The sequence below is a fragment of the Callithrix jacchus genome, chromosome 3 (assembly GCF_049354715.1).
Source record: "Callithrix jacchus isolate 240 chromosome 3, calJac240_pri, whole genome shotgun sequence".
Lineage (NCBI taxonomy): Eukaryota > Metazoa > Chordata > Mammalia > Primates > Cebidae > Callithrix > Callithrix jacchus.
The window spans coordinates 190,638,370-190,650,544 of NC_133504.1; the positions used below are offsets into that span (position 1 = coordinate 190,638,370).

Genomic DNA, 12,175 nt, shown 5'->3' on the forward strand with positions numbered 1-12,175 from the left:
GCATTTTAAGAAATTGCTGGCCGGGTGTGGTGGTTTAAGCCTGTAATCCCAGCACTTTGGGAGGCCAAGGTGGGTGGATCACAAGGTCAAGATATTGAGACCATCCTGGCCAACATGGTGGATGGAACCCCGTCTCTACTAAAAATACAAAAATTAGCTGGGCATGGTGGTGCACACCTGTAGTCTCAGCTACTCGGGAGGCTGAGGCAGGAGAATCGCTTCAACCCAGGAGGGGGAGGTTGTAGTGAACTGAGATGGTGCTATTGCACTCCAGCTTGGCAACAGAGTGAGTATTTTTGTATTTTTAGTAGAGATGGGGTTTCACCATGATGACCGGCCAATTTTTATATTTTTATAAATACAAAATGAGTATCTGTATACATGGTGAGACGAGGTTACACCTTCTTTGCCAGGCTGGTCTTGAACTCCTGACCTCAAGTGATCCACCCGCCTCGGCCTCCCAAAGTGCTGGGATTACAGGCGTGAGCCACCGGGCTGGCCTGAGATGTTTTAGTGTAGGTGTTTACAGCCCCAAATGTTCCCCTGAGCAGAGCTTTCGCTGAATAAGCTTTGGTCTGTTGTCTTTTTGTTTTCACTCTTCCCAAAGTATTTTCTAATTTCTCTTGTGACGTATTCTTTGACCCACTGGGTAAGTGTTCTATTTAATTTCCATATATTTGTGAGCTTTTCAGTATGTTCATACTCTACAGTCCAGTACTTTCACCTGTAAGAATATGCCCATTAGATATGTGAGGGAAACTGCACCAAGGGAGACATATAGCATGTTCATTTTTTGGCTACTAATTGCCCCAAAACTTATATGACCCAAATAATGGATAAATTGAAGCAAATCCATCTAATAATTGTAGTGAGAAAATGGAATACACCACAGGAATGAATAGTACAATGTAATACAGTACTACACCCTGTTCTGTTTTTGCTTTTGGAGAACCCAGTTATCCATAGCACACAGTACAATGAAGTATTTTCAGACCATATTCAGAAGGATTGTTGGAGGTCAGGAGCTCAGTACCAGGGCAACAGGGTCAGATCCTGTCTGTACAAAAAACAAAGAAAACCCGGGGAAAAAAAGTACTGCGCCGGGTACGGTTAACTCACGCCTGTAATCCCAGCACTTTGGGAGGCCGAGGTGGGCAGACCACGAGGCCAGGGGTTCAAGATCAGCCTGACCAACATTGTGAAACCCCGTGTCTACTAAAAATACAAAAATTAGCCGGGCATGGTGGTGTGCAGCTGTAATTCCAGCTACTTAGGAGGCTGAGGCAGGAGACTGGCTTGGACATGGGAGGCAGAGGTTGCGGTGAGCCCAGATCGCACCACTGCACTCCAGCCTGGGTGACGGAGACTCCATCTCAAAAAACACATAGAAGAATGAAGTATCATGAACAGGGTGAAGTTATAAAGAAATGCAAGTACAATGTATGCTAGAAATCAAGTCAGTCATGTGCTGCTGTAGGCCTTTTAGTCAACAGACCACACACACAGTGGTGGTCCCACGGAGTAATGAGCTGAAAAAGGCCTCTGCCTAGGGACGGCTGAGCTGTCATGCTGCAGTACGTTGTTACATGTGCTGCTGCCAGTTGTAAACAGGTAAAGCTCAACCAATTTATGTGCAGTACATGCTTAATAATAATAAATGACTATGTTCCTGGCTTATGCAGTCTATATATTTTAAGATTGTATTCCTTCTATTATTATTACTTTTTTTTTTTTTTTTGAGACGGAGTTTCGCTCTTGTTACCCAGGCTGGAGTGCAATGGCGCGATCTCGGCTCACCCAACCTCCGCCTCCTGGGTTCAGGCAATTCTCCCGCCTCAGCCTCCCGAGTAGCTGGGATTACAGGTGTGTGCCACCATGCCCAGCTAATTTTTATATTTTCAGTAGAGATGGGGTATAACCACATTGGCCAGGCTGGTCTCAACCTCCTGACCTCAGGTAATCCACCCGACTCAGCCTCCCAAAGTGCTGGAATTACAGGCGAGAGCCACACGGCGCCCGGCCGTCCTTCTATTATTTATATATATACACATATACATATACATATATATATACATACACACACACACACACATATATATGTGTGTGTATATATATATATATGTATATATATATATATATATATAAAGGTGGTCGGGCGTGGTGGCTCAAGCCTGTAATCCAAGCACTTTGGAGGCCAAGGTGGGCGAATCACCTGAGGTTGGGAGTTCAAGACCAGCCTGACCAACATGGTGAACCCGTCTTTAAAAAATAAATATATAAAATTAAAAAAAAATATAACAAAAAAGGTTTGGCACAGTGGCTCACACTTGTAGTTTCAGCACTTTGGGGAGGCCAAGGCAGGAGGATTTCTTTGAGATGTGTGGGCAACAGAGTGACACCTTGCCTCTGTAAAATATAAACAAAATTAGCTGGGCAAAGTGAATGCAGTCCTAGCTACTCAAGAGGGTGAGGTGGGAGAAGTGCTTGAGCCTGGGAGGTCAAAGCTGCAATGAGTCATGATTGTGCCACCACACTCCAGCACAGGTGACAGAAGCAAGACCCTGTTCCTCCCCTGCCCCCCAAAAAAGTCAACTGCAACACAGTCTCACACAGGTTCTTCAGGAGGTATTCCAGAGGCAGTTACCACAGATGACAACTCCGCAGGTCATTGGCCCTGAAGACCCTCTGAACGAGAGGAGGAGGTGGAAGACAGTGATGATGATGATCCTGACCCTGCAGACTTAGGCTAATGTATGTTTTTTTTTTTTTGAGATGGAGTCTTACTCTATTGCCAGGCTGGAGTGCAGTGGCACCATCCCAGCTCACTGCAACTTCCGTTTTCCAGCAATTCTCCTGCTTCAGCCTCCCAAGTAGCTGGGACTGCAGGCATGCACCACCACACCCAGCTAATTTTTTTGTATTTTGAATAGAGACGGGGTTTCACCATGTTGGCCAGGATGGTCTTGATCTCTTGACCTTGTGATCTGCCTGCCTCAGCCTCCCAAAATGCTCGGATTACAGGCGTAACCCACTGTGCCCGGCTGTGGTTTTTGTTTTTAATTATTACTATTTTTAAAATAACAGAGATGGTCTCACTGTATTGCTCAGGCTGGTCTCGAACTCTGAGCTCAAGCCATCCTCCCACATCTGCCTCCCAGTGTTGGGATGACAGGTGTGAGTCCCTGTGCCCAGCCCCAATTTTCTTTTTTCTTTGAGACAGAGTCTCACTGTTGCCCAGGCTGGAGTGCAGTTGCCCGATCTCAGCTCATTGCAACCTCCGCCTCTTGGGTTCAAGTGATTCTCCTGCCTCACCCTCCCCAGTAGCGGAGACTACAGGCACGTGTCACCACACTTGGCTAATATTTTTTTGTATTTCTAGTAGAGATAGGGTTTCACCATGTTAGCCAGCATGGTCTCAATCTCCTGACATTGTGATCTGCCCACCTAATCCTCCAAAAGTGATGGGAGGCTGGAGCCACTGCACCCAGCCCTCAGCCTCCATTTTTTAATCTGTTTTCTGAGATGGAGTCTCCCTGTCACCTAGGCTGGAGTGCAGTGGCACAATGTCGGCTCACTGCAACTTCTGCCTCCGAGGTTCAAGAGATTCTCCTGCCTCAACCTCCTAGGTAGCTGGGATTACAGGTACCCGCTACCACACACGGCTAAATTTTGTATTTTTAGTAGAGGCTGGGTTTCACCATGTTGGCCAGGCTAGCTTCGAACTCCTCACTCCAAGTGATCCACCCGCCTTGGCCTCCCAAAGTGCTAGGATTACAGGCATGAGCACCGGCGCCCAGCTTGTTTTTCACCTTTTGTGCTGTATTTTTTCTGTATCTTTTTTTTTTTGAGATGGGAGTTTCACTCATTGCCCAGGCTGGAGTGCAATGGTGCGATCTTGGCTCACCACAACCTTCACCTCCCAGGTTCAAGTAATTCTCCTGTCTCAGCCTCCTGAGTAGCTGGGATTATGGGCATGGTGGCCCATGCCCAGCTAATTTTGTATTTTTAGTAGAGATGGGGTTTCTCCATGTTGGTGATACTCTCTGCCCACCTCAGCTTCCCACAGTGCTGGGATTAGAGGCGTGAGCCATAGCTCCTGGCCTTTTCTGTTTACTTACCATTGTTACAGCTGCCTTCAGTATTCAGTACAGTAACATGTACTGGTTTGCAGCCTGGAGAAACTGGCTAAATATGTAGTACGCTCTACCATCCACGTTTACTTAATTACACAATACACTCGACAGAGTCACACAACAGCAAAACTGCCTAACAACACATTTCTCAGAATATATCCTTTCAAGGCCAGGTGCAGTGGCTCATGCCTGTAATTCCAGCACACTGGGAGGCCAAGGTGGGTGGATCACTTGAGGTCATGAGTTTGAAACCAGACAGGCCAACATGGTTAAACACTGTCTCTACTAAAAATACAAAAAATTTTGTGGGCATGGTGGCACACACCTGTAATCCCAGCTACTCGGGAGGTGGACGCAGAATTGCTTTAACATGGGAGGCAGAAGTTCAGTAAGCTGAGATGGTGCTACTACACTCCAGCCTGGGCAACAGAGAGACTCGGATTAAAAAAAAAAAAAAATCCCTGTAAACAACAAACATATAACTATGTTACATACTACATTAGCTGATTAAAGAGAAAAAAAATCTTGTCTCAATAGAAGTAGAAAAAGAACTGATAAGATCCCGCATTCACTTGTGTCCAAAAACAAATAGAAGAGCAGGTGTGCTGGCTCAAACCTGTTAATCCCAGCACTTTGGGAGGCCGAGGCAGGTGGATAGCTTGAGGTCAGGAGTTTGAGACCAGCCTGGTCAGCATGCTGAAACCCTGTCTCTACCAAAAATGCAAAGAATAGTTGGGTATGGTAGTGGGCGCCTGTAATCCCAGCTACTCGGGAGGCGCAGGCAGGAGAATCACTTGAATCCAGGAGGCGGAGTTTGTGGGGAGCCAAGATCATGCCACTGCACTCCTGTGTGATAGAGCAAGACTCTGTCTTGTTAAAAAAAAAAAAAAAGACAGAAATAGAAGACAAATGCCACTGGGCCTGGTGGTCACGTCTCTAACTCTAGCACTTCGGGAGGCCAAGGTGGTTGTATCACCTGAGGTCAGGAGTTTGAGAGCAGCCTGGCCAACATGGTTAAACCTTGTCTCTAAAAATACAAAAAAGCTAGGCATGGTGGTGGCACGCCTGTAATCCCAGCTACTTCAGAGGTTAAGGCTGGAGACTTGCTTGAACCCAGGAGGTGGAGGTTGCAGGGAGACAAGATTGTGCCGTTGTACTTCATCATGGGCAACAAGAGTGAAACTATGTTAAAAAAAAAAAAAAAAGACAAATGCCTACTTCATGGTAGGAAAAGGAACCTCCCTCACCTGAGAGTTATGTAATAAGACTCTAGAGCACACGTATTTCTTGATGAAACACAAACACACAGGTGTCCACTAATGCCATTTGTGGGTAATGTACTGGGCTAGGCAGGGAGAGGTGCCTCTCATCTTTAATTACAGCACCTTGGGAGGCTGAGGTAGAAGGATCGCTTGAGACCAGAAGTTCAAGCCCAGACTGGGCAGCAGGGTGAGACCTCATCTCTACACAAATAGAAAAATAAATAATCCTAGCTACTCGAGAGACTGAGGCAGGAGAAATGCTTGAACCTGGGAGGTGGAGGTGGCAGTGAGCAGAGATTGTGCCATTGCACTCCAGCCTGGGCAACAGAGCCAGACTCCATCTTAAGGGGGAAAAAAAAAGGCTTGGCAAGGATTCTGGATACACAATATACAAAAATCAATTGTTTCTATATTGCAAAAAAAAAAAAAAAAAAAAAATGCAGTGAATATAGACATCTTTTGAGATTCAAAAAGTTAAGTCACCTAGACAACAGCCCCCTTCCACAACCAGCCTTGGGGGCTCCCTCCCGTCCAGGACCAGACCCACTCTGTCAGTACCAGTCTCACAAATACACTGCTCCCTGCCTCCCCTGGGCTTGTTCCTAAAGTAAAAAACTGCCAGGCCCCAAGTGGCCACCAGAAGTATCTGGTGCAATGCCTTCAGGTCCTAGGGAGACCTGCAGACCCTGCTGCGTGCCAGCAGGAAGGAGGTCCTTCTCACACCGCCCACAGGCCTAGCCTGGGTCTCTGCTTCTTTCCTTTTTCCCTAGAGGGCTTTCTGGACCTTGAGGATGGCAACTTGGCAGCCCTTACGCAGGGAGAGCTTTCTGGACAGGTTCAGCTTCTCGCTGCCAGCTCTCCTGGTTTCCTGTTCCTCACCCTTGCCAGTTTCGGTTTCCTACTGGCCTGGGGGAGTGACTGTCTCCTCTGAACCATGTTTAGGATGTCTGTCTCATTGCCCACGGAGCCAAAAGCATAGTGCCAAGAGCATGGTAAGCAAACGACCTGCACTAGATGGTAGGCCTTTGGGAGTCAGGCAGCCAGCATGTGAGTCGTCTTCATCCCCGGGGACAGCTAGGTAGGTACGGAGGAGAGCAGAGGCAAAGGGACAGATTGGCCACACTGCCAAGTCCAATGCCTCCTTGTGGTTTTGCTGGCACTGCTCACCTGTGGCAGTGACTGGTGCATCTACATACTCCGAGCGCTGACTCCCACTCAGAGGGCAAATTCTGTATCTGGGTGACCAGGGGCAAAGGGGGGCACTGCAGTGCAAGGTCTCCAGGGCAATCTTAGCCCATCCCACTCAGAGCAGCACCCCCAGCACCTCTGAGAGGCTGGCCAAGCTGGGCAGACAGCTTCTCGGTCAGCCGTGCCTCTCAGAGTCGACTCTGCTCTCTTAGGGACTCCAGGCTTGGGCTTGTGGCTCTGTTCTCAGAATAGCCTTTCACATGCTTGCTGGATTTAGGACGGACAAACTTCATGAACGCACAGCGATGTGAAATATACTCAATGCAAGGCAGATAAGAACCCCACACCTTGGCAAAAAGGGGGGAAACAGACTCTTAATTCCAAAGAGAAAATGAATGTGTGAAAGATACTTGGTTCAAATTAATGGTTTTATTTCCATCTTTAACACTAGCAGAGGAGTCCAAAACAGATTGATATCCATGGATATAGTTTAAATGTAACAAAGAAAAAGCTGAACTATGTACACTGAAAAAAGGAGAGACATTTTCATACCAACCTTTTCCTGGTTTGCAGTTTCTCAATAGTAGAAACCAAACACATTAAAATTTTTTTTTACCAATTTAATTTAGGACGAAGTAACACAACTTTTATTATCAACCACTTGAGTTATCTTTAAGGATAAAACTTAAAGAAATTTAAAAATGGGTATTAACCATATTTTATTAGTGGACTGGCTCCAAGGTTGCCTTGCTCCAAGTCTGGGCATCACGACGTTGCCATGACACCCAGAAGAAAGTTAATGGCAATGATGTCCAGTCAGAGGGCAGACACGCTAAACATCATGACAGTGAGAGCTGAGCCTCCTGCCCTCTTCAACTCCAGGTAGAAAACTATGATTTTCATTCAAACTAACTGAGCCAAACAGTTAAAAAGTCAGAATGAAGAATAAAACTCTTTTCTTTTCACATAGAGGAGGGACACTCCTTCAGCCCCATTTAAAGTGAGTTCTGTGCTGAGTCCCTGCTCCTTCAGAAGGGTAAACTGAAGGTCAGTTATTGCTAACAAAGCCAGAAGTGGCCCCTTTCCCACTCTGAAGCTGTTTCACTGAAAAGGCCGTTGGTTTGGCTTGAAGCCCTCGGAGGAAGGAGGAGTGAGGAAGAGGAGGCAGGCTGGCACTCTAAGGCCTCTCTCATTAGCCACCCCCAGGCCCTGTGCTGTCAGGGGCACTCTGCTGCCCCTTGAGAGAACCCGAGGCTCCCACACCTGTGGAGTGAAGGAGAGGTTGTCATCTGGGTTCCTGTGGGGGGACAAGCCACTGTGTTTGCCAATCAAAACCTATGGAGTAGTCAAAAGCCCAAAGGATCCAAGCCCAACTGTGCAGAGGAGCAGTTTCTGAAGTAAATGCCACTGGGTTGGGAAGGAGGAGGAAGCCAAGTCAGGTGGGCCAGGTTCTCTGAAACGTGGGGCAACAGTGACTGGGGCAAAAGCCTGGAACCGAGCGGCTGCTAAGGCCACGGTCACAATTACTGCCACCACCTCTCAGCACCTATGCGGGGGCAGACATGAGGCAGTGGGAACTGAGGACTGGAGGGTGTGTGGTGAACACAGGATGGATTTTATCAGAAAGGAGAGGACACCCACACAAGTGCCTGCCCTATTTGACTTGCATGTCCTGTGCCAGGTGAAGGACACTGGAGCGTGGGTACGGTTCCTGAGAACAGCTGGTGGGCAGAAAGGGGCTGGGATGGGCACTGCTCCGCAAGCAACATTAGGCCTCTGAGGGTGTGCTAACAGTGCTACATCTTGAGGGCTGCTGAAAAGTAGGTAAAGAATAGCCTTTATTGCACTTTTTCCTTCTTAGAAAACGGGGGATTGCCCTGCAGTTTCTCTTTTTGCAGAAATCACTGCAGATCAATGGTAAGGTGCGGGCAGAATCACGGTGACCTCAAGGGGCCACTCTTGCACCTGGGATCCTCGAGCTGCGTGAACCAGGTCTGGCTTGGTCAATGTGTGGGCAGGCAGACTGGTCAACCGGCAGACACTTGGGACAAAAGGTGGGGTGCCTGGGAGAGCTGGGGCAAACTTTCCAAACAGGGAAAACTTCTTGGCAACTGTGCACGTTCTCCAAGCAGACTAGAACCACAGTTCCCAATTACAATGTGCCTGACTCCTCCCTTTCTCCTAGCCCAGAGGAACAGAGATGAACTGGGAGGGTCCTGGGCCCAGTGCCGTAGCATCAAACTGGAGATAACAAAAGGAAGGGGCTGGAAACAAAAGAGGGGTTTACATCTCGGACGTTGGTTTCAAAACAGTCTTTCTGAGCTCAGGAAAATGGAGGCAGATAGATACCACTGGAGAACCTGGCTGGCTGGCTGTCCATCCGTCTCTCCTGAGCACTCTGAACACCTCAGATATAAATGGGGTGGTACCGTTTGTGGTTGATCTTTTTCCTACAAGTTGGGCAAGTATTAGCATTCCTCAGGGAATCACGGAGGCACTGGCTACAGAAGACATGGCCGCATTCTGTGGAAACGATGAGACGTCCATTCTGCACAATCTAGAAGGCATTATAAGAAGAGGCTCTGAGTTTGCCCTTGCCCCAGAGCAGCCACTGTCCCCAGAAAATCCCACCCCTGTCTATGCCTAAGATGACCAGTTAGAGGAAAGAGCGAGCCAGGCTGCAGCAGCAACAGGGAGGGGCTCTGGAGAGCGAACTGTACCTGGAGCTGGAGAGCAGGAGGCAGGGGCTGTGGCATCTCAACAGTGTGGCAGCCTAAGAGGGTTATGAGGGACCCCAGTAAACACTAGCAGCTTCCAGTTAGAGCCAGAATGGGGGACACAAAGGAGGATGCATTTACACCTGGAAGCTCAGGGCATACAGGGCTGAAGGTGAAAGCTGCGGGGTCCAAGGAGAAACTGGCGCATTCTCCCCTCACAGACGGATCTGCAGCAAGGGATGGCCCAGGCATGGCTGCAAGCAGAGGTGTCAAATCCCACTAAAGGAGAAGATCCCATCTCACCCAGTTCTTTCACTGAAGTTTAGAAACCAGAAGCAAGGAAGATCCAGCCTGGTTTACTTACCTCTGAGTATCCATCCATGCAGATAGGACAACTGACAGTACCAGAGGGCCTAAGATCACAGTGCTTCACATTAGTTTCTCAGTAAATGCAAACATTTCATTACACCCTACCAGTGGCCTTCATGTAAGTGTCCGTATCCCCTGCAAGAGTCCCGCCCCGGCCTCCTCTGACTCTGCTTTAGCATAGGCACCCACAAGACTTTCGGGAAAGCCAACTGCCTCAAGGGTATGTGGCAGGGTGAACATGAGAAAGGGGAACAAGAGAAGGTGCAGACAACCTGAGCCAGCCTGCCCTCTCCTGGGTCCCCCCTGGCCCCAGGATCCCTGCCTGGGGCCACTGGGAGTATTTGTGTCCACCTGTTAGTGCTCACATATTCTGGTTACAGTGGGAACAACTGCGCTCAGTTCTAGACCCAGTTCCAGCTGTATCCAGATGTTGTGCAGAAGCTTCACCAAGCCCTTCCAGGGCCAAGAGCTCATGGAGTTGCTGAGAAGTATTTCTCTGCCCTGGCCCCACACCCTAGCATGGCATTAGCAGAGCTGGGGGCATGTCGGTACCTGAGGCCTGTAGCACCCTCATCCCTGGTGTTCCTGGGAGTGTGGGTAGTCACATACACGTCTCTGTCCCTGGACAACTCTTCATCATCACTGCTCACCACGCAGCTGTCAGCATGGTCCTGGTGCAGCCTCCTAGCATTCCTCCTTGGTCTTCTCCTTTCTAAGGTAAGAGGTCACATTTTCACGTTGGAGGCTCCCTGCTCTTACCATCCTCACCACCCCCATCCTGATGCCTCTAAGACTTTCTTCCTTCCTTGCCTGGGACTCCCAGAGAAAAACTGCTGCTGTGCTCAGCTATGCCCCAGAAGGTTCTGCCCTGCTCTGGAGGCCACTGTCCTATCTTCCCAGGAGAAACCCCCGCAAGCCCTGTTGTGAGCTGCCAGCCTTCTCCAAAATCTGGTAGGCCACAAGGCAGGATGCAGCTCAGTGCTCAGTGACAGGGTGAAGTTTTTCCAGCAGGCACAGGGGGCTGATTGCATGGGTCTGACCACAGTATTTGCCTTGGAATCTTCCTGCTTGGAGTGCTTGGGTACAGTCTGGCAAGGCCTGCAGCACCTCAGCTCTCATCTATGCCAGTTTTCTCTCCAAACCCAGTGAAAAAGGAGACAAAACCACTCACCATCAACAATCTTGGAAAAAGGAAGAGAAAAACAAGAGAAACAAGCAGTCAGTTTGATATAAGTGATAAACAAAGGCATTTCTTTTTTCTGGTATGTGACACCCTCTGCAGAATCCTCTGGTGGGCAGCAGAGGCCCCCTCACTTTCCTCCCACCTGCAGAGAATCTGTGCACCTTTCCCAGTCAATCAATCCCATTTCCCAGGTCACTCCACCTCCCAGCTGATAGGCTGTGCCTCTCCCCACTGGGTGTTTAGTGGGGCCTCTGGGAACATGAAACACAGCCAGCCACAGCCACACCACGTGCTGGCTGCAAGACCTGAGGACCCTACTATCTGGGGGCTGCCGCTTCCTCTTCTGGAAAACAGAGGCACCAGTGCCATGCCTGACCAAGCTGTTGTGAGGATGACATGAGGCAGTGAACATTCGGCACAGCACAGCATGGGGGCACCACGCTCTCTTGTGCTGACATGGCTCATGTCAGCAACTGCCAAGGTGGAGCCTTGATGTGGAGGGGGATCTGCATTGCTCAGTAGGTTGTTACAAATAACTAACAAAGAACAGCAGGCTATGCGTGGACCAATGGGTGTGACAGACACCAAGGACTAAGATCAACCCAATTCTGTGTCCTGGGGGCCTAAGAATAGACAAGACTAAAAACTTGACAAGCCCCTCACCTGCCAGCTCAGAACTTACATTTAGACGATTTCTGCTCCAACACTTTCAAACTCAGTTCCTCCCACCTTCTGGCAAAGTGCTCTTACCCATCTAGGGAGACCAGTGGAACACCATTTCCCTCTTGCTCAGCATGTAGGAGCGACTGCTTCAGGGAAGTTCTCACTGCCTAAGCCCTACTGCTCACCTCACTGGCCTGTTCCCTGGCAGGATATCCTGCCCCACAGTGATAAGAAGCTCTCATCCTCTACCCTGACTCCCGTGTAGCCAGGATCCTGGATGTGAACTGGGTACCCTCAATCAGACACACTTGTGCTACTGGCAGGGCAGGGGGTCGAGGCTGATTTGGCTGCTATAGATGTTGGCACTGGCAGGCAGAGCTGCATCATGAAGAAACAGTTCTGGCAGAGGCTGCTATGTCTCGAGCCCAGGCCTCTCCGCCCTAGAAAGGGTCTGTAGTGGGCCGGGCGCGGTGACTCACGCCTGTAATCCCAGCACTTTGGGGGCCGAGGCAGGTGGATCACGAGGTCAAGAGATCGAGACCATCCTGGTCAACATGGTGAAACCCCGTCTCTATTAAAAATACAAAAAATTAGCTGGGCATGGTGGCACGTGCCTGTAATCCCAGCTACTCAGGAGGCTGAGGCGGGAGAATTGCTTGA

The 12,175-nt window shown here is 49.2% G+C and overlaps 1 protein-coding gene across 1 annotated transcript in view; it reads right to left on the reverse strand.

Moving 5' to 3' along the window:
• Positions 1–6,993: 6,993 nt before the first annotated feature.
• Positions 6,994–12,175, reverse strand: part of RNF4 (ring finger protein 4) — a 36,209-nt gene continuing 31,027 nt past the window's right edge. Inside the window, exons 5-8 of the mRNA XM_008993701.5 lie at positions 10,841–10,850; positions 10,222–10,381; positions 9,665–9,713; positions 6,994–9,140 (exon numbers count right to left, since the gene is read on the reverse strand). Of these exons, the coding sequence (XP_008991949.1) occupies positions 8,991–9,140; positions 9,665–9,713; positions 10,222–10,381; positions 10,841–10,850 (369 nt within the window). The 3' untranslated portion in view covers positions 6,994–8,990. The remainder of the gene's footprint in view (positions 9,141–9,664; positions 9,714–10,221; positions 10,382–10,840; positions 10,851–12,175) is intronic.